Source organism: Haliotis asinina, chromosome 11, assembly GCF_037392515.1.
Source record: "Haliotis asinina isolate JCU_RB_2024 chromosome 11, JCU_Hal_asi_v2, whole genome shotgun sequence".
Lineage (NCBI taxonomy): Eukaryota > Metazoa > Mollusca > Gastropoda > Lepetellida > Haliotidae > Haliotis > Haliotis asinina.
Genome location: NC_090290.1, coordinates 38,760,374 through 38,784,182, shown reverse-complemented (window position 1 = coordinate 38,784,182; position 23,809 = coordinate 38,760,374). Strand labels below are relative to the sequence as shown.

General features: G+C 39.5%; 1 protein-coding gene across 1 annotated transcript in view; it reads right to left on the bottom strand.

The window, feature by feature from the left end:
• Positions 1–10,283, bottom strand: part of LOC137255955 (uncharacterized) — a 40,670-nt gene extending 30,387 nt beyond the window's left edge. The window contains exons 1-7 of the mRNA XM_067793566.1: positions 10,256–10,283; positions 8,572–8,678; positions 7,627–7,690; positions 6,495–6,755; positions 5,320–5,505; positions 4,053–4,172; positions 1,248–1,398 (exon numbers count right to left, since the gene is read on the bottom strand). Coding sequence (XP_067649667.1) covers positions 1,248–1,398; positions 4,053–4,172; positions 5,320–5,505; positions 6,495–6,755; positions 7,627–7,690; positions 8,572–8,678; positions 10,256–10,267 — 901 coding nt within the window. The 5' untranslated portion in view covers positions 10,268–10,283. The remainder of the gene's footprint in view (positions 1–1,247; positions 1,399–4,052; positions 4,173–5,319; positions 5,506–6,494; positions 6,756–7,626; positions 7,691–8,571; positions 8,679–10,255) is intronic.
• Between the last annotated feature and the right edge of the window lie 13,526 nt (positions 10,284–23,809).

Genomic DNA, 23,809 nt, shown 5'->3' with positions numbered 1-23,809 from the left:
ATACGGAAATGGACAATTGCTATTTTATTATTTTTGTTCCCCGCTTACAGACAATGTATTATTTTCAATGTTCCCCGCTTACAGACAATGTATTATTTTCAATGTTCCCCGCTTACAGACAATGTATTATTTTCAATGTTCCCCGCTTACAGACAATGTATTATTTTCAATGTTCCCCGCTTACAGACAATGTATTATTTTCAATGTACACCGCTGGGAATTCCGAACTCTTCTGGTACTTCGTGGTAGTACTTTTTTATCTCGAATAACATTGAATCACGTATCAAGCACGGCAATTACTGATGTTTTACAATTGAAAATCAATGGAAGGGAGATAACTCTAAATCTGTTGACCTTGTGTCGTCTGTAAAATGGCAATTCGCCTCGCAATCAACAGAAGTGCTTCCAACAGTTCAAAATTAAAATTCAGGTGTGCGGTAAGATAAATACGCTCTTCACTGGTCCCACAGGGTCCATGGGCTCATGTACCCTTGTGACCTGTGAACAACTTATATTGTACCCATGTGGGGAATCAGACCTGGATTTGTAGCATGATCAGTCAACACTTTCACCACCAGTTATGTGGACATATATCTATCTCAAAACATTATTATCAGTATTGAATAAGTGTGAATAAGAATATGAACCATATGCACAAGACAATGTTCATGGCAAAACTTTTATGAGTACAGTGGAAGCTGTCTAAACAAGCACTTGTTGGGATTGAAGAAATAATCCAGTAAATAAATGTGCAGGTTACTAGTCATGACATTGTTAGTATATATGTTACCTCTGACAAAAATGAAACCAGTTTTGTCACTCTTATCCCACAATGCGCATTGTTTTATCACATGGTTCTCTCAATTACTGTACACACTGACAAGAAAAAACAGATTAAATTATCTCTGTCAGTGGCTGTGTAGTTTCAGAGCATGATTAATTTGTGACAAGACACATACATGAGATTCCCTCGTAACATATCAGATTAGACACTGCTGATTACAGTACAAACACATACTAGGGCAGCTCATTTCTTGCCAAGATAGAGAATTAGCAGCTGCTGCATTGCAGAACTTTTAAATGATCAGATTTTATGCTGATATCAATAACTTGCCAGAGTGGTCAGTTTCCAATGTACTTTTTCACTTTTTATTAAAGAATATACATGAACTGAATTGAGAGTCCTAAAAAATATACTATACAAAATTATGTAGTGTATGAATAACAGCCCAGTTTGTGGCACTCACCAATGACATTGTTAGCCAGTTCAGCTTGTGATGCTGTCTGAGAGGCATTTGGACTTCTACACTGCAGCACAAGTGACCCTGTGGGGGTCAGACCTAGCTCTGACAAGCTCTGCTTCTGTTCTTCTTGACTGAATTCTCGTCGAGGAAATGGCTGTACAGATAGAGAGCATGGAAAAAAATTCTATTCAACATAAACATTAGCAAAGGGAATTACACAACTGACATTTGGTTCCTTACCATAACAAATATTAAAAGAAAAAACGTACCATCATTTTTCAGATTTCCCTATTCAGGATATTCTCTTGTTTTGTTTTATTTAGAAACTGCAAATTTCATATTCAACGTGAACTGATGCAACTTGCTCCTTAACAGTGCAGACAACAGAAACTTCCTGGAGTCCTTAAGAAATATTCAGTCATGACTTGTCAGTAAGTGAAGTGAGTTTTCTAACAATTACACAATTTTCTGGCTCAAACACTTTCTAAGATATGTTCCATCGTGAAGTGTTTGAAACACTAAAACATTACTTCCACAATCATTTGAGTTTGATTATGATAAAATGTGATTATTTGGTCATTGGGCCACTGTGACCAATCTCTGATTATTTCAACTGATTGGAACATTACATTACAGTCAAGCTCGTTTATCTGAACACTTGCGTTTTCCTCGAGTCAAAACCATCCGGATAAACTAATTTCCAGATATCTGAACCACGGACCACATGAACATGTACAAAGAAACATACAAAGAAACAAAGGCCTTGGGCGTAATCTTGATAACACATCGACATTTCAACTTCATATTTCCTGCACGATACGCTATGTCTAGACTAAAACCATGTTAACCAGCAACGAGAATAGCTTAAGTCTATCATACCCATGTTATCGCCAAAGGTATGCGCTTGTTCAATCAACATTTCATCACTGACAGCCAAATTGACATGCCTCCAAATTTACCCTGTGTCACCTTGCTAATTACAGGTAGTTAATCTTCTCACACTTCAAAGACTGCTGTCTTCTTTCATGTTAGCGCACTAGGCCAATTGGTATTTGCGTGTGTAAACATACTGATATGAGCTCAGCCATCCCCATATGCGAGACAAAAATGCATATACTTTAGCTTTTTGTATGTGAAAATGACCGCCCAGTTATGAACCCGGATTTCAAAACACTAGTAGGTGAGTAAGTTTACAATGTTGTGAATTCATTTTAGGGAATTTTTGTTCAGAAAGCGGGTTTTCTGGATATGTGAGGTTCGGATAAACAGTGTACAACTGTACATTGGTCAATATCAAAACATGGATAATTTGTTTCTACCTACAAGTATATATATAGTGAGGAACTAAGGGATGGAGTGATGCAGGTGTCAGATGGTTACCACTTTGGTGAAAACAGTGGTTTAAGGTATGCATATTTCGCATTTTTTAGGCCAGACCAATTTTATTTCTAGATTTACGGATTTTTGTCCTCAGAACACCTAAAGGCTGGAGGGAATAAAAAGAATTTAAAAGATAATCACAAATCAAAGTATTACTCCTTCTAAATATTCAGAGTATTAAACTTCTGGAAGATTTGTGAAAAGTATATATGGGGTAAAAACAGTCTAAAAAATATCATGAATGTTTAGATTTTTGGCCAGAACAACATTAGGATTATATCTTATAGCAAAGACTTTTTTCATATTCTTGAAAAAATATAGCAGAAGGATCTGTACACCAAGAAATATAATTGGTCTGGCCACAGGAAGGCTTGGGAACATAACAACACATTTCTAGAATTTGGACCCTTTTGTGATATGGACCCTAGGCATATCTGGTGAGGTTTTTTATTTCAATATTTCAGTTGTATCCCCGCATGACACCTAATGTAGTGGGAAATCACAGTGATGCAGGTCTCAGGCATTTACTGCTTGGTAGGGTAAGATTTCCGCCCGAATCCCCCCTTAAATTTCATTCTAGTCAAATCATATCACACAAATATATACTCCTCATCTGATAACAATGCGTTTTAATCTGTTTCTTCAATTATATCTTAACTGAAATACATATCCAACTGATAAAAATGACACTCTAAAAATGTTATTCTCAATGATAAAATTTAGGGGGATACTGGTGGAAGTCTTTCCCTTAGTACATCATAAACCACAGGTTATGGATGGTGAAATCCAGATTTTAGCATGACGGCTGCCGTGATGCACTCCTGACATGCTTTTGTTTGTTTGGTGTTTAACACTGACAAGACAGTATTTCAGGGCTTGGACAATACGATACATATCGGGATATTTTACCTGCAATATGATACATATCACGATACATACACCTTGAAAGAATGACACAGTATTAAGATTTAAAATGATTTATTTCAAGGTATTTGTGTATGACAATGATGTTATTGTAATAAACAAGCAAGTTATTCGATCATACGTACACATTTTTCTCTAAATAAGTACTTTAACATGTTTAAGATAATACTGTTTTGAAAAAAATGTGTGTATCATTATGTATTGATACACCAGTCAACGATACAGTAGGTGTATCAAACATTAAATGTATCACAATGTACTGGTTCATCAATGAACCATCCTAGCCTTAATAAGGCTAATTCCAGCACTTCCGCCGCCAGTCTGAGATCTAGTGACCAACAGCATGAACCTCGATCTATGCATTTGAGAAGTGATGACGTGTCACACTGATCAGTAAGCCCGACCACCTGACCCTGTCAGTCGCCTTTTACGACGTGTTCCTGAGAACCAATTCTAACATACATATTCATGGGTGATTTAGGACATGCACTACAAAATACTGACCTGTATAAAAGTCATGTTGGTCATACTTTTGTTCTTGCTGTAGACAAAGTCCCACACAGTGTTGAGGGTGTCATTAGGCTGGAAGGACTGACGCAGGACTCGACCATCGGGGAATCGGATCTGAAACAAATTCACAACAACAAATCTTACCACACATTGAGGCTTAACAACACATCAGGGAAAGAAAGCTTTTAAAATTTCCAAAATAATTTTTAAAATAGACCACAGGACTAGTGAGCAGAAAATAATTAAAAGTCCTGTCATTTCTTCACTGGTCCAAAATTACATTCGTAGATTTACTTAACTATCAATACAAAATTCACTGGGCACAAGGACCACTGCAAACTTAGCATTTTGTGGTCCTGGTGAATATCTACCAGCCAGGGACCACATGACCAGTGTAAATTTGACACACTGCACATTTTGACACAACACAATGCATGACATGAAACACTTGACTTGACTTCGGAGATATATACCAGAAAACAGTGTGTAGAATCGCCACTTGCCTGCTAGCCTGTGGCAAGTAAAAATCCAGTTGGGCCAGTAAATCTCCACTGTCACAGTGGCAAGTGAATATTTGTGGGGTCATTTGGTTTTTTTATTGCAATCTACATTTTTGTAATCTTTATTTTAGTTTCTACATTCATATTTTGAGCTAGTGAACTATTTTGAGGGCCAGTAACTTAAAGGCACAGCTAGCCTGACTGGTTAGCAAAATTTGGAAACTAATTCACACACTGACCATACACCAAGACGTTACTATTGACAATTTGACTTTTTCTTGCCAAAAGGTTGATTTGTAATCAAAACTGTTTTACTTTGAATAACAAAAGATCAAAGGCATTATAGAGGTAAAGAGACTGACATGTGCAAATGGCACTCGTGTTGGAACATGATAGTGAATCTCTAATCGGCACCCTGCCTATACCAGCATTTTATTTCGGTCTTATGAGGTGCCGGTTTAGACAGATTTCACTGGAGAACCAAAACCGTCACAAATACTTTACCCAAAAGTCACATCAGTATTTACTCTGTCATGCATTACTTCCAAGAAAATAATTTAATTATCTTAATTCATGGAACATGAGGGATACACCTCCGCATTGCCTTTGTGGGTAGAGATGTCCTATTATATAAAAGAGGTATAGTAGTGAACACAAGTCTGTTGAAACAGTCCAGTAACCAAAGTGACAGATCATGAACAGGCAAGTTCTAAACTGTTTGTGTTCCTAATCGTTCAACAACAGAACATAACTCATTATACCTGCAGCATGCATTTGTCAGCTGGTTTGGTCTCAGGACTTGTAGCACTTCCTGTGGCACTATCTGTTGCAGCCTTCTTGTTGGGAGACTCACACTCAGCACTGTTCTCTGATGATGGGCCATGAACCCTCATGACTTTCACCTTATCTCGGTCCTCAGCAATCTGCTGTAGGATTCTGGCACGTTCCTTGATTGATGGAGAGAGTGAATGAGTTTCAGCAATATTCAAGCAATAACAAGGCGGGGACACCTGAAATGGGCTTCACACATTGTGGTGAAGTGAACCCAGGTTGTTGACATGATGTGCGAATGTCTTCACCATGTTAACCACTAGTCTACACCATTGACCGAGAGAGAAAGTGAAAGAGAGTCTTAAGTTTTCCAGAGGTGCGGAGTATTTGATGTCATGAATATCATATAGAACCATATGCCTGGGAAACTGCATGAAGGATTTGAGAGTTAAAACATTACACGACCGTTAAAAAAATTATTTGTATTATTTAAATCTACAGACAACTCAGAAATTTCAAAATAATTTCCATCTGGGATAGGGTTTTAAAACTGGACATTTTAATGTTCATATGTACCCCATGGGAAAATTTCAAAACTAATGAACCCTCTTCATGAAAACTAACTTGTGATAAGTGACCTTGACATTGTAACGTTTACTTTTGTAGGAAGGATCTGCATGCACAGTCAGTGCAAGTCACTGTCACACACATTTAGCTCTCTACACTGTACAAAATACATAACATACACAAAACTATATCAAAATATACTGCCATACAACCATTTAGGCCACTCAACAGCCATACTACCAAACCCCCATCATGTCAAAAAATGCCTCAGAGAGAGAGTCACACCCTCCTCACCAAAGCCCTGATCCATTCTTGTTGTAACAGGCAACTAACGAGATTGGGTGGTCAGGCTCGCTGATTTGGGTAACATGTCATCGATCCCAACTGCATAGATCGATGTTCATGCTGTTGATCACTGGACTAACTGGTCCAAAATGGATCATTTACAGAATATTGCTCAGTGCGATGTAAAACAACCACCAAATAACACCCTCCACACCCATAAGATGTTGAACATGTCCATGTAAAATATAGCAACTGGTAACAAAATCCAAACATGCTCCCAAAACTAAACACAATGGTAAAAAGTCACATCTACCTGCTTTGCTTTCATCTTTTCCTCTCTCGCTTGCTTCTGTGCTTCTTCTCTCACTTTTTCTTCAAACTTGTTCTTTACCTTCCTCTGCTGTGACGTGAGATGGAGGCGACTGACCACTGGGTCCTCTACCTCTTTATCAATATCACTGGCTGACGAGGATGCTTCCTGGGTGACTGGTTCAGGCTTCATAGAAGGTTCAGCTAGAGAAACAGGGTTGACGAAGGGATTTGATGAAGTTGCCAAACCCGTAGCATTGGCATCCTGAAAAGAAAGTAATAGCGGATGAATTCATTTAATTACTCATTTGTCCCTGCTACATACCTAAGACTTGCTTCTAACAATTTTGATGTATGGTAGGTGAGACTAACAAGAAACTAGTGAGATCCATCTTAACGGTTATTGCTAATTGCTTAAAGTGGTATTGTTCCAAGGGCATAATCAAAACAGTGAGTGAGTGAGTTTAGTTTTGCGCTGCAATATCACAGCTACATGGTGGCAGTCTGTAAATAATCGAGTCTGGAGCAGACAATCCATTATCCAGTCGATCTCCGCAATTGTGATACGACGACACGCAATGACATGTGTCAACCAAGTCAGCGAGTCTGACCACCCCGTTAGTCACATCTTACAACATGCATAGTTTACTGAACATACATTCTAACACGGATCTTCACAGGTCCGAACAGAAACAGCCTGCAATGATCATGCAATTCACACACAGTATCTGATACTCAAAGCATATAGGTGCTGAATTTGTCTTCGTGTTACACTTCACAATATGTCACTCACATTAGGGTAATAATTCATAAATTATATCAAACCAGGGCATGGTTTAAGAGATGTTAACCTCCTTGCACCAGGTGCAACCTAAGTTAAAAACCAAACTGCACCAGCAAAATTCCAGTTGCACTGCTTTTTACTGCAAAATGTAACTATTATCACAAGCTTTTGTATCAATAGCACATAAATACAGGGATATATTGAACTATCACTGGAATGAAAGTGTTACAGTATGACCCTTCAGATGTGATTGCATCAAAGTTACTGAAAACAAATGAACCACTGCCATTCTGTTGATTACGTTTCTACATACTTGTGTCTCTAGTCAAGGATCACAGGTTTACGTTCCTACCTTGGACAACTTTAACGTTGGTTGCTGTGTCACTTTGGTCATTCCAGGTTTGCCAGCAATTATCCTGAAATTCAACATGCATGAAAATAACTGAGAGCAGCCATCATGCTGATTAGTGGTGCTTATCACTCACAATTTGAGTGCTTATCAGAACAATAATCGGAGCTGAGCAATCGATCAAAGACTCAAAGATATAAACCTCCATGAAACTCAAGTGGGCAATAACATGACTTAATCATAACATTGTGCAAACGAAACAGTGGGGATGTCATGATACATAAGTTTCATGAATCAATACATATCATGATACCCATGTCACGACTGGATGCGTATCACATGGCATTATTGTGTAAAATCGCTCTGGCACTAATGCAAGTGAGAAGGACCAAGTTTAACAATGATTTCAACCGTCATGCAGGGGTCACTGTTTCATATGGGAAGAAAGGTTGAAGTGCCATATGCCTCAAACATTTCCTGATTGTATGTCGAAATGGGGATTGACTTCTTACTTAAGAATATTGTGCTCATATGGCAATGTGCACGTGTCCATTATACTCTATATTTGTGGCTGTTAGTACTAGCCCAACAAGCTAATTTTATAGTGCCGGCTCACTGCAATTACATGCCACAGTTAAGCATGAATACCCCACTCAGGCTCTTATATTGACTCCGAGCCAACCAGTCCTTCTTTTACCCATTAATGCTGAGCACTAAGCAGGGAGCAACGACGATCATATTTTAACGTCTTTTGGTATGACGCTGCCGGGGATGGAACCCATGACCCTCTGCTCTCTTGGTGGACACTCTAACCACTACACCACAGAAGCAGTCCCCCTGCTTGTATGAAAGCCACAAAGCTATGCTGTAGACAAAAGTAAAATGTTAAGATGTATGATTTCGTATGATATAACTAAATATACACTCTAACTTCAATGTAATGCCTACCATTCCACGGCTTCTTGGACTGAGATTTTCCCATACTGTACAGCATCTTGGCAGTCAGGCAGCTCAAAACCCATGGCCATGAGCTGGACAATCATGTCATCCACCGTCTGAAATGGAATCAGTAGGTCGGGACTTTATACAAGCTGCTCATTAGCATAAAAGTCAAACATAATATAAAAAATATAACATTATATATAAAAATAAAAAATAATATACTAGTAATAAAATATAATATCCTAGCATGTTTGGCACATAGGTCACTACATAATTGGTCGTAATATGTGTGCTCAAGCAGAGACTAAATACCTTAGAGCAGGTTCCAAAAAAAATCTAACACTTGACTCATGTTAACAGCAGCCTTTCTACTAGTGAACTTGAAACATATTTTGTGACATTTCACAGAGAAAAACATATGGCCCAAGAGTATCACTAACCAATTTGTGAACAAATGTAGAAAAAAATAATTATTTATCGAATCAACCAATAAATTACCATGTGTAACAATGCTCTCATCAGGGGTTCAAAAATGTTTTCTACAAGCCACTTGCCACAGGGCAAGTGACTTTATGAAAGTAACTTGCCCTGGCTAATTTTCCACTTGCCCTGACTCTTATGGCATAATCATGATGATGTAAGTATGAAAGAATAAATCAATATGGTATTTGATGTCAGTATTTACTAATAATTCAATGGACTATTTATTGGAAAGAGGATATATAGCAATGAAAGATACTTTCATGTTCTATTCCTCGTGAAATTCAATAGCTACATTTTGAGCAGATATGAAATAAAATCCGAGTTAACTTGCAGTCTAAATCTATAAGTAGTAATTATATAATAGTCAATGGACATGTAAGATACCATTATTTGATTGCCTGAAATGAAAACTGACTTGTCCCATGCATTTCGGGATGGGATTTTCGGACAGTTGCTCATCTATCGTGATTACGGATAGTTCAGCTAGCTAAATGTCTTGTTCCTGTCAAGGCATACACCGTTTACCTACCGTCTACCTGAACTAGATTACTGACAATGTTCATGTTGCTAAAGTAGCATTTATATTCTACCATGGGAGATTTTGAACAGAATAGTGAACAATTGTGAATACGCAGCAATTGGCCAAAACAGAGCTTTACACTACAGACTAGTTAATTCTCCAGGATGCTGACAGATGATCATCCTTCATGTCCTCTAAGTATATTACTGATACAGATATTGAGGAAATCCCTTCTAACAGTTACATTGATTACAATGCCTTACAACAATTTGTCTTGGGGAAATGGATCAGATTCACACGTGGACAAGTATGATGTTTATCATCATTTCTGTTACGAGCGAGTTTGAAGAACTGGAAATCGAAGATGTGGAAATAAACATGAATATCAGTTCATGCAAATAAACGTGTTGTCGATGAAAGGTATTACGATCACATAGTATGTTAGGACTGGTGTAAATAAAAACATCTCGCTCTCAGATCTGAAAGACGAGTGCGTCATGTTCCACGAATGCAAACGAGTCAAACGACTTATCAAAAAGAGCATATTTTGAAAGTCATAAGTAAAGATCTTGTATCGCAAGGCAACCGAACACAAAGTGTCTCAATAGAAGCATTCAAATTACATGACACATGTCTAGATCTGCGATGTCAAACAATGTTTTGATTCTCAGCTGAACTCTTGTTTACCTGTGTCGCCATTTTTGGAAGGACCAAGGAGGATGTCAAATGGATAAAAGATGAATGTTGGCTGCTATCATTGAAATATACACTAGTCGATATTTATATCAGCGAAGTGATTACTCTACATTTACGTTACAATTACATATAACATTGTGTGTAAACATATCCTTCTTTTGACAGGCACTTTGTACTATACGAATACTCATTTTATCGAGTATAATGAACTATCAATATTACAAAACTAGTCATTGACAAATACGAATTATGGTTTTAGGTAGTATAAGAATGTCGAAATCTTTACATCTTTATATCATACCTCAGATCGAGATTTTATATTTCTCCATATCGTTTTAATTTGAAAGAATGCTTGATCTGATGTATTCAGAAATGAAGGCTGTTCAGTGACTGATCGTCAGTGACTGATTTATAATATATTTTATGTCTCTTCAATCAGTTGTTATCTTCACCTAGTTAACAGTTTAATAGTGTCTGTCCAACAACGAACTAGGCCAAGTACTGGGTTAATGTCCTGTAAGTAGTCATTGAGAACCCAAGAGGATGAAGTAAGAATGCAGTCAGACACAGGCCTAGAAAATTTCGACATGTCTATAGATTGGCTTGGCCCTAAAATTAATAATTGCCCTTGGCTCTCTGGAATGAATGAATGAATGAATGAATGTTGGTGTGAGGGTCTGTATGCTAGTGTAGCAGGGCGTGGAGTCATCCCAAAGTTTACATCCTTACCTTGTAAGCTTGCTCACGGCGTTAACCTCTTTGGTCATGTGGACAAGGCGTCCGACTTCGGATCAGAAGGTCCGTCATTCGAATCCCAGCAGGAGTCGGAAATTTTGTGGCCGCTACACTAGCAACAAAAAGCGACTTTACAAAATTGGTAATACATGTATTGCCAGCAAAATTACTGTCCACTGAGTATATTTCTTGTATTTATGATGCCAGATTGTCAAAAAGGCAACTAAAATAAGCAATGATAGCACCCATACTTTATCTCACGATTTTGAACATTACCTCCACCTGAACTCAGTTTTCGATACCTTCACTTAAAACAAAAGGAAGTCGAGAGTCCTTCATATAGCATCCAGCGTTCTTGTTATTAAACCCAAAAAAAATGTTCTGGAATGGTCATCACGCATGCGATGACCACTAATTTAAACTCTTTGCTTATGTGGTTAATTATAATCAGCATTCATTTATCATCGGGATTCATTTTGTGTATTTAATTAGTGTATACATTTATTTGTGAATTTTGTATACATTCATTTTGAGGCCGTTTTTTGATACAAAAATAATTTCCTCCGGGATAATTAAGTCTTGTCTTGTCTTGTCTTGTCTTGTGTCCTGGGGACAGGGTCATTCTTTCATTTATGATGAAATAAGATCTCATTCTCCGACAGTCTAAGTAAAGTAAGTCTCAGTTTATTGGTTACTTTCCACCACTGAGTCTAAAAGTACTGAGACCAAGTTTACTTAGACTGTAATCAGATTAGATTGTGTGTCATCACATAATGCGCCCGACCAAGACATACTGTTTGTTTGCAAAGAGTGGATTCGATCAAGGAACAGAAAATGTCGGAATTCGGATGAGTTGTCGGGTAACAGTTTTTCATCTGACAATATAACCACATGATTCAAGGCGGCACTAGCGACAGAGTCATCTCAAGTGCCGCAATTCGCTCTGCAGAGTTGCATCCGCCGAGGAAGCATGCATGCATCCGCCGAGGAAGCATGCATGCACCCGCCGAGGAAGCATGCATGCATCCGCCGAGTAAGCATTCATGCATCCGCCGAGTAAGCAAGGATACGCTGTGATCGATGGTTCAAATCCGGTTCCACCATATTACGGTTCGAGGTTTGTGTGAAGCATACCTGCAGAGGTCCAGATAAGGAGCGTATTTGCGTAGTTTACTCAATAAAAAATCACATTTACTCAATTATATTCAAATCTGGGGGTACAAAAACACCGCACAAGAATCACTTAAAACCCATTAGGTCTATAATACCTTGCGTACATTATTCAATTAACCAAATTGGCTTGCGAATGATAATTCGTCGCGGCGCCCAAATTCTACAACAGCATTAGGTAATGGCAGGCGATGCTTATTATACACATATACCATCAAAGCCGCAGCCACTGCCCGGGATTTACTCAAATAGTCACAAGTTGAGTATTTAGAAATGACTTTGGCAATATGACAATGAGTTAAAACGTGTGGTCGGTTGAGTTGGATGATAACAAGATGCCATTTAGAAAGTGGTCAACATATGTCATATTTGGGATTTCACTTTCTTAGTAAAGTACGAATTCTAGTATACTAGTACTTTTTTTGGCTGACTTTGTGTGCTGGCGATTAGGTGCCTGACCTGACGCTGAGGGTGCGGGTTCGAATCTCGGATGGGACTCAACCCAAAAAAAGTACTAGAATTTGTACTTTACTAAGAAAGTGAAATCCCAAATACTGACATGAGATGGATATATATATTTATATTTAGAAGAGTTAAGTAAGGATAAGCAACTCTGCGTAAAATTACTCAATTCTTTTAACTAGTGGGAGTATACAAAATGCTAGTTACCCCTCAAGGAAGTACAATTACACATACATAAACAGACATGGGAGAATATACCCAATTGCTTGAAAACTTATCTGGAGCTCTGATTACGTGTGTTAAACGTTTGATACCTGTATCACCTCGGGTTTTCGCCCACATCCAGCCAATATGACGACGTGTTCAGAGCGTCGTTTTGTCGAACTTAGCCTTTCTCTATGTCCATCAGTGTCTGAACACGAGAAAGCAATACCTGAGCATCGGGTGTTTAAACACGCCAACAAATCTGACAATACATATTGTCTATTTCCTAAACGTCAATGGAATGAAAGCGAGATGCTTGACCGAACGAAGTTAAGTCACACCAACGTTGATATTGTTTGAACCGCTCGTAAAATGGCAACTATTCCGACACCACAAAGACGTTGTCCGTCGCTGTCGTAATTCCACGGCAATCAAAGCACAGCGATATTGGATGATATCTTTGTGAATCAGTGTATTCAGTATTCGGTGTATCCACATGAAAGATGCTATAAATCAAACCGGGGTGATTCCACGTGAATAATTATAATAGTGATGATCATAACGATATTTCAATGCGCCGAAACAGTGAGTTTACGTTCACGCCGCTTTCAGCAATACTCCAGCGATGTAACGACGGGGTACACCAGAAATGGACTTCACACATCGTAGCCATGAGGGTAATCAAACACGGGTCTTCAACTTGGCGAGGGAACACTTTAACCACTAGGCTAACCCACCGACACTACCGTATTGTGGGTGTGTATGTTTCTGCGACGCATTAAGCTTCATTCAAGCAGTATTAAGGGACAAAAGAAACGGGATGACAATCTACCCGGGAACAAAGTCGGGCCTACAGCGTTGTGCCAGAACGCGTCGGTCACAGCTCACACATACCACCGAATCTCAATTCTAAGAGTGGTGCGCATGACGTCAATCATTGGAATCATAAGAGTAGTCCAGAGACGGCTATTTGCAAATCGCCGTCATACAACTGAAATATTGCTTAAGCAACAAGCAAACATACATACCCCAACTAGTGTGCGAAACTGGCAGTGGCCCCTCTAGCCTTTGGCTACTAGAAAAAATCCCGGGAGGCTAGTAAATCTACACAATCAGTGGACCGACTGGTTATTGAATTTTCATGGGGTAATTTTATAAATTTAACTCTCCGAATGTGTTAAGCTATAACACTCTTTCAAATCATACATGACTTTAGCCTTTTAAAATGTTCACCATATAAGCAGCTTCATGAAGACACCCGTGTCTACATTCATATTTCGGGCCACTGAATTATTTTGCGGGCTATTAACTTTTGGTGGCGTCTACTAATGCCTACAGGGACAAATAGTTACAGTCTTAAATAAACAGTTTTACGCACCAGTGGTCACAAATTATACTGCCTCTACTCTTTCACTGAAGTGATAGGTCTCACTTCATTGTGCACTAATGCCTACAGGGAATACAAAACATAGACTTAAAATGACATTTTATAAGGTTTAATCATATCACTTTCATTTCTTCACACAAAATTACATTACATTACATATTATTGAATTATTAACTGTGATTACATGACGTAACATTCTAAGTCATATATTAAGATGAATAACGTGCATTATGGCTAGCAAACTTTGGAAACTATTTCACACACTGTCCCCAGAGTCAGTTCCTCCACTTTATTTATGTTGAAAATATTGCAGAATTATTAATATCCCGTTAATATCCCGATCAATCAAAACACGATTCATCATGTAAACATGTACATGTGTACATGACGTGGGTGCTTGTTAGGCAACTGTAGGTCTCTTTTCAAGTAATGAGAAGTACACCATACAAGAGCACATGCCGTTGTGAAAGTTTAGCTCTATGTTTACGAGTGTTACAGAGCCTTTGCGACTTCTGACTGCTTCTCTGAATATACAAAGCATGACTTTGATCAAAGCGTTTGACTGTACGCACATGTGTACATAGACAGTTCAGATGTGTGGTACAAATGTCTCACATGTAGATTTTCATTGAAACCAAAGGCCTTTTAACTTTGCATGCGAAACTTAATACGAATAAAGGGGAAAGTCTGATGATCAGGTTCCCCGGGGCCAAATGCCAATCATTTTCTTATTTTTACAGCGGACATGCCAAGATTACCACCAAGACCTTAAGGGAACTGTACCCTTTGTAGATATGCCGTGGGAAAAGTACACGGCTGTTTTCTAACAGCACCAATCTACCAACGTCAGCGCGGGGAATATATTTTAATCTCTTTTCTTGCAAAGCCTTTAGGTTTTGACAGTGATGAAGGATTGCATTTAGATCTCACGAATGTGAGATCCTTGAAATGAGCTGTTTCTCAGTATTGTCACGACAAAGGTGAAGAAATGGAAACCGGGGCATCCATATACAGACTGAACCTTCGACCCCCTGCCAGTCAGCCTCTCAACCCTTCCGTTAATTGTGTCACTTTCCACCGTGAAGATGCAGTTTGAAATGAATACATAAGTCGTGTGATGCAACTGGCGTGCGTATACAGACGATAGTGTGGTCACTCACTGGATATCCTGGTCCAGGGGTAAATATTCGAAGCTCATAGTGTTAAGGTGATCGTTACCATACTGTAACACACGACTATCGTAGCTCTAATAGAGACCACAGGAATACAGTGGGAATATCGCTGATTGTGCGGTTAACTAATCTTAAAAATAACTTCGAAAATAATACTGAAAAAATATATTCAGTACATAGTGGAGTACGTGACTTAGTATTAGTCTCAAAGGCCACTGATCGATTCCTTATACATGTATTCTGTCTGTTTATGGTTTGGGCGGAACCAGATGGGAGTGCGCCTCGATAACGGTGTTAGTACTTGCACCGAAACGTCGCTCCCATTGCAATAAAGAAGTTGACTATCCATAGAACTTGGTTTTCCTTCTTCTTTACAACTTCTAACATGCCTTTCAAAGAAAGTTTCGGTTGTAAATATGCCCGTGTATATCCCCTCACACTGCTCGAATCTTTTGGGGTAAACGCAAAAAGCAGTGTAAATGTAGTTACTGTATTGAATTGATCAGTTTGTTGTTTCTGATAAAAGGTCAGCTGAAAGTCATTGATTTGCAGAAATCCGCATTGTCAGATGTAGCTAAGTGCCATCATCTATCGTCTGTAATCGTGTTATCGTTTCTAAGATTTCAATGAGAAAGGTGAAATTGAGAAACAAGAATGAAAATGAAAAAATAGGTGTATGTGTGTTTGTTTGTGTGTGTGTGTGTGTGTGTGTGTGTTGATGATGATCTTTATGGAGTTTCTTGTCCAATGGGAATGACAGCCCCCTCCCCCCCCCCCCCCCACCCGACCCACACACACACACACCTCTAAACTTAATGTACAAAGTAAGTGACCGAAACCCCACCCCCGCCCCCACAAAATGATTGAACGCTCCTCCAGGACATCGATGCCCCCAACCTCCACAGAACAAACTGGGTGACCCCTCCTTCCAGTCATCACCATCCCCTAGCCCATAGATATTATGAATGGTCTCTTAGGAAGGACGTTTGAGTTGTTCAGCTCCGACACTGGTGTTTAATGAAAAATCAGAAAATATGGATTTGAAAAAGCTGAAATGTGAGGACACAAGAAGTTAATGAGAAAATAAATCCCATCAAAATATAAACTAACTCTAATGTGACTGGTAATGTCAGATTAAAGAAAACAAGTTCACAGTGGTGGTGTTTTCAAATGAGAATGGCATAATGTTATTGTAAAGCTTATTACAAAACCGACTCAAACGAATGTACGCACCTACGTTGTCACCACATACTTGGTGATATAACTGCAGTGTGTGAACAAGTCACATACATACTGGAATACGACAGCATCAAACGACATGGCACTGAGTGGAGTTCACCGTGCATTTTGGTGCCGAAGTCTGACAAAACCTGTACTAACAGAATTGGTCAAACTTAAACTGGGAGTTTATTCGACCTTTTTTGATGTTCTCGGATTCCATTTAGTGGATATGCAAGAACGATTGCTGGTTTTGCCACGATACAGAGACTTTCTCAGAGGATTATGACATTGGGGTTAACAAAATGCCTCGGCTGTTTCAAATGCTCATCAAAGAAATCATTTCATGACCTATAGGTTCGGTAACTTACTTTGATGACATTCCATTTATCAGTAGTTCAGTGTGAAATGGAGTGGTCTAATGAATAGATCAGTGCCCTCTTTGATATTCACCGACTCATTTATGCATTAATTCAAAGGTGCACGGTGAAATTCCCAATTGTTCTCGCACAGAGAATATCAGTTAGGCTGCATAAAATATTAAATGTTTCTCGGGAACATTTTTTCAAAAGTGACAGGGAAAAATAGTGACGAGGGAGGAACAAATTTATACTGTTTTTCTCTCAGAAATACAGCTTGGAAAAGTTAGCGCGTGTTAACGAGTTGTAAATGCAGCCACACTCTTTCCTAGGGACACTCATTCTTATAGTGGACGAACTAATGATAGGGACTCGGTGAAGTGGAAATATACAATTGCAATTTGAAAAGGCAATATAATATTGTTACGCGCACAAATAAAATTATAAACATGATGCCCGAGAAACATTTCACTTTTCTATTTACCCCTATGTTTGTGAAGAAATATAATACTTCCATCGCACTATTTGAGGACATCTGATATGCGAGGAACGAATACTATTTGTCATTAGAGTGAAAGTGGATGGGATATAGAGCATGCTAGCATTCCCAGTTCCTTAAGTAGTGTTTCAACAAGAATTGCCATCAGCTGCCGGCGGTTTCGACTTTCTGGAATTCCAAAGGAATGCTGTGAGATGATTACCTTAAGGAATGTCAGGACAGTTTTACGGTACTTGGCTTAGAGAACGAAAACGCTAACAGTATATGACTGTTATGTTTTGGGGACAATGTAGTCGAACCCAAGGTCGTATGAACGACTCTTGCTTTGACTGCATTCGTCTTCCAGATAAGGTCTCCTCAGATTTTCAGCTCTTCCCAAATGTGACAAAAAGTGTCTGGCAAGCGTCATGGACACTTATGAAACTTTACACATTCAGAAAGAACACCAAACGATCATGAGAAGTTACGAGATCTCGCTTTGAAGCAAACCCAGGCGAGTTAGTGGAGGCATTCGTAGTCATGGATGAATCTTTGGCCAACCATTACCGTCAGCAGACTAATCAACAGTCAATGTAGCTGAAACATAACCCGTCTCCTCTTGCAAACAAGGCAAAGTCTTCTTCCTTCATCCGGCAAAGTGGCGGCATTGGTGTTCTGGTATTTGAATGGAATACTGGATCTGTTGTCGCCATGATCGGAAGAACACCTTTCCATCACATCCGTACATTTCCACCTCTATCCCAATGAAAAACATCTGCATGACGGACTTCACGCAAGACAGGAAAACCTCATTTATGCGACGCAGGACAGTTTACGTCACCCAGAGGTACGTCAGTTAGGTGCAGGCACTCCAATATCGTTGACAAGAGAATATGATGGGACAATGTTGAAAATTAACAAGCATGAATAGCGGTTAACGTTTGACATCGTAGTCAGGCTGAGATGAAACGTATGCGAAAAAGGAAGCGGCACATACGCTGCAGCGGGCACACGGAATGGAGTCCATATTTTGGAGACCTTTTCATACAGGCTGATGTTTGACTTTTGGCGTCGAAACTTGTTTTTATCAACGCCACTATCTGTTTTACTTGTTACCGTGGTCTGTTGTTCACCGAAACTGTTCCTTACAAAATATATAGCCCATGTTCTCCGAGATGGATTGAACAGCTCATCTCATTCGGCAAACAAATATGAACAAGGAGTGAAAAAAATGTGCAAATGCATGTATATAACTACCGGCGAGTATTGACTTTGCCTCGGAACAGATTCCAGTCTATTTCTCGTAAAACTCTAAATAGCCACAAATACACAGTCGTTTCATGAGTCAATAAGTAAACTGTAAGTAAGTCGTTTTACGAGTCATTAAGGTAACTGTAAATAAGTCGTTTCACGAGTCAGTAAGTTATGTTATAGTAAGTCGTTTCAAGAATCAATAAGTTAACGTTGAGTAAGTCGTTTCATGAGATGATACGGTAACTTTAAGTAAGTCCGGATAGGCGAAAACTAGAATTTGCCATTTTGCGTCACAGTGAACCTATTGTCTCAACGGCTTATGTCCTGAATTGCATTTTGTTAATGAGTGTTTCCACATTGCACTGCCATCATATGTGTAATTACTGAATTATGTACTCTGAAAAGTCCAGCTGGAGAATGACATCAGTTGTGTATATTGTACGTGTTTCATTTCAAACATAAAAGATATATGGATTAAATAGCGCTATCTTGCTTTCAGACACGAAAAACGGTTAATTGAAACGTTAAACATGGATTTTTAAAAAATCGTGTCTGCGGTATCCACGTCAGCGATTTGTACATTTTGTTCAGTGTCCTGTGACTTCTGGTGCGAAATGCGCGATACCGGAAATAGTACAATCTGTCTGCAAAGGCAGACACTTATTCCGGTGTTAGCGTCGCTGATAGGTCAGAAAATGTGCTTCCTTGCAATTAAGAAACCCTAGAAACACCCGTGACAATTTGAAGGGACATACCATCGGATATTTGTTGGCACTTCTGGGCGAGAAATGACGTCATGAACGTCCGAAAATGTTCGACGTCACTTAAACCAGCTTAATGGCTAGACATAAGTATCTTGTGTGCGTGCTTGTCGCCATTAGAGGAAATCGGGATATTATTTTAGTTGATGTACTTAAAAGTAGCGGCAGTGCTCGGTTTGCGTGGGTGTCAAGGTCTCATTGCAATGTAACACTATCAAGGTGCCGGGTTCGTAGTTGTAGTAATGTCACATTTTAGAGGTGTCGGGTCTGTGAGTGTCGTAATGTCACATAGTGGAAGTGTCGGGTTTATGGATGTAGTAATGTCACTTTGTTGAGGTGTCGGGTTTGTGGGTGTGTAATGTCACGTAGTGGAGGTGTCGGGTTGGTGGGTGTGTAATGTCACGTAGTGGAGGTGTCGGGTTGGTGGGTGTACTAATGTCACTTTGTGGAGGTGTCGAGTTTGTGAGAGTCGTATAATCACATCGTAGAGGAGCCGGGTTTGTGGCTTTACTAATGTCACATAGTAGAGGTGCCTGATTCGTGGGTGTAGTGCCGTGTCGTGGAGGTGCCCGGTTTGCGAGTGAAGTGGTAAAATACAGGAGTTGCCGAAATGTGCGTGTACATGGTTGTGTTGGGGATGAAAGGATGTTCGTTGTTTTAACTGCGCACCGACACCGAGCAATTTATCAACCATGCAAAGGTAATAAACTACTCAATAATAATAATAATAATAATAATAGCAGGTAATATTTTTCCATATAACCTTTCAAAGTTGGATCATTGGTGTCATGTGTCACAGAGTACCATAGCAGGACTTTGGCATCGCTACCAGCAGCAAGGGTCAACACGTGATCGCCACAGGTGAGGTCGACCCCGTGCAACCATCCCCGCTCAGTACAGGTTTGTTCGGCTTTAACGTTTGCGGAACAGGTTCACCACATCGGTAGTGCCAGGACTCAGAACAATTTCTGATCAGACTGTGAGGAACCGCTTACGTGAGGCTGGTATTCCTTCCAGAGGACCATAGCGATAACTTGTCCTAACACGTCAACATCGGCTAATACGCAAACAGTGGTGTCGCCAACATCTCCCATGGCCTTGCAAAGGTAGAGAACTGTTATCTTCAGTGATCAGTTACGTTACATGCTGCGACGTCCCGACGGAAGAGCACGTGTACATCGACGTCGTAACGAACGCTACGCTGCAAATTGTGTACACGAAGTGGACAGATTTGGTGGTGGAAGTGTCATTGTTTGGGCTGCCATCTCATACAGTGGCAGGACAGATCTCATTCAGGTTCAGGGAAATTCGACAGCTCGACGTTTCCGTAATGAAATCATCAGGCCTCATGTCCTTCCTTTCATGAACCACCAGAGCGTCATTTTTTAGCATGATAACGCTCGGCCGCATACAAGAATAACCAGGGATTTCCTTGCCCAGGACAACGTTCAGGTTTTTGATTGGCCCTCACGATCACCGGATCTTAACCCTATTGGACATTTGTGGGACGAATTGGATCGTCGTGTGCGACAGCGTTGTCCCTCAGCCACAGACGTTACCTGTTGTTTGTGGCCTTGAGGGAAGAGTACCGCCTCATTCTCAGGCACCCCATCCGGAATCTGATCAAGTCTATGGGACGCCGATGCCAAGCAACCATTGATGCTAATGGTGTATACACAAGATACTGACTTCTCTGCGATCTTGACCTTGGAACACTTGTCATTTGTGACTTACAGTTTCTTGCAGCATTGGACCGTGAATGTTCATTCCGGTTCTCTTCATGACTGCCCTGTATTACTGAACCTTAAGTGTATAAATTGACAACAATTTTCAGCTATGTGTTTCTTTTTTAAGTGGTTTATGTATACACTGGAGTCTGTATCAGACAGTCCTGAGAGACATCCTGAGCATCGATCAGCTGGGCCACAATGACATACATCAATCGAGTCAGCGAGTCTGACCCCCGATCCCGTTAATTATCTCACATCACTTAATAATGGTTTGCTGAAGATCAACTGTAACCAGATATTTGCGGTTTGTCAGGGATGAATGACACTTGTCAAAGGTGCAGGTGATCTGCTGATAAAATTAGCCGCGTCCTATGATTATTCTCAGATACATAAGGAAAACAGAATTAGCATTTCCGGTTCATCAGCTGAACTGACATGTGGTCAATAAGGAACTGGTCAAACAGTCCATTTGGCAACCGACATCGTCTTGACCCACGTGTTGATGATAAGTTACATGACGCTGCATATCGAAACAAACCGGATCAAAACAAACCGGATCAAAACAAAAGAAGGAAATCAACAGCATGAGTCAAAACGAATCACGAGTCTAGACTCGTTTAATTTGTTTGATTATAAAATCAAAAGTCATGTTTACCCGCAGCCTTGGCACGGTCTCTTTAATTAAAAACTAACATATTAAATAATTGATGATACAGCTCAAGACATCGGCGATGCTCCTGTAAACATACATCATTCACTATCGATCAGCATAATATTTACAAACAGACTAAGTACACCAACCATTTGGATCTGTTGCGAGACTAATGGATTTACTTATTTGAGCAAAGTAATATCGGCTCCTCTTGCAGTAATGTCATTTTATTTCAGCTAGAGACTCATCGTTAGCAACAGGAAGTTAGAAACGGCTTCGTGATTGTTGACTGAGGGTTCGAATCCCGAATCTGAATATTTTTTCAGATTGGGGATTTGAATCCCGATTCATGCCAAATGTCATGGATTACTGTGTCCGAATAAATGTCAAGAGATACCGTCACTGAACAACTGTCAGGAAATACCAGTCCGTAGTTTACAAAATGATGTAATGATACAGTATTTATACTATATCATGAATTACCTTGACTCACTAGACGTCAGTGATTACCACAATTTGCAAAATGTCAAAGAATACCAATCATGCAAAATATGAAGAATTACTTTGACACTCTACATGTCAATGACAACAGTAATTTACAAGACATCAAAGAATACTGTCTCACGTACGATGTCAGTGATCACCTTGACACACTAGATGTCAGTGACTACAGTAATTTGTCAAGAATACTGCATCACATACGATGTCAGTGATCACCTTGACACACTAGATGTCAGTGACTACAGTAATATGTCAAGAATACTGCATCACATACTCACATACTCATGTCAGCGATCATCTTAAGACACTAGATGTCAATGATTACAGTAATTTGTCAAGAATACTGCATCACATACGATGTCAGTGATCACCTTGACACACTAGATGTCAGTGACTACAGTAATATGTCAAGAATACTGCATCACATACTCACACACTCATGTCAGCGATCATCTTAAGACACTAGATGTCAATGATTACAGTAATTTGTCAAGAATACTGCATCACATACTCACATACTCATGTCAGCGATCATCTTAAGACACTAGATGTCAATGATTACAGTAATTTGTCAAGAATACTGCATCACATCCGATCACACTGACACACTAGATATCAATGATTACAGTAATTTACAAGACGTCAAAGAATACTGCATCACATACGATGTCACTGATCACCTTGACACACTAAATGTCAATGATTACAGTAATTTTCAATACCTTAAACAATACTGTATCACGTACCATGTCACTTTGACAAATAGTCAATGCGAACCGTAATTTGCAAAATATCCAAGATTACCTTGGCACACCAGATGTCAGTGACTCACGACAAGACGTCAAATAACAGCACATCACATTCCACGTCAAGGGGCATGTGTCACACTAGATATAAATGACTACCTTAATTTTCAAATGTCAAGCGATTTCGAATATCAAAACTATAAAGCCGTCCTCATAATATTAAGAAAGGTCTCTTGAAAACCTAGTCTCTGAATCAGATGTAACCCTCTACATGTCAAGTTCGTCACATTCATATTGTATGAACATGTTAAAAACAATCGCAGGAATCATCGTGCAATGCATTACTCCTTACCAAGTTGACCTCATCTTATCAATTTCTTTGGGGCTCACCTGGAGTGCTATTGCATACTGAGGTCTCTAACAGCGGGGACAATTAAATGATATTTCCCCGCAAACTCCTGCAAAGATTTAACCACAAGGAAAAGGCAATTATCACTAGTTTAACAAAATCCTAAGGAAGTCGCTGCCTTTGTATAAAACCTCCCCGTCGCTACCAGGGGCTTGCCCTGTCGCTGTAGGAAACGGTCTCTAGAACTATTCACCTGAAAACTAATTAAGACTTGAGTAGAACCGATGGCTTGAAGCTTTTTCTGATTACTGGAAAGACGAAATAAGGTATGCTTTTGACCAAAACCTTGCATATTTTACCCTATTTT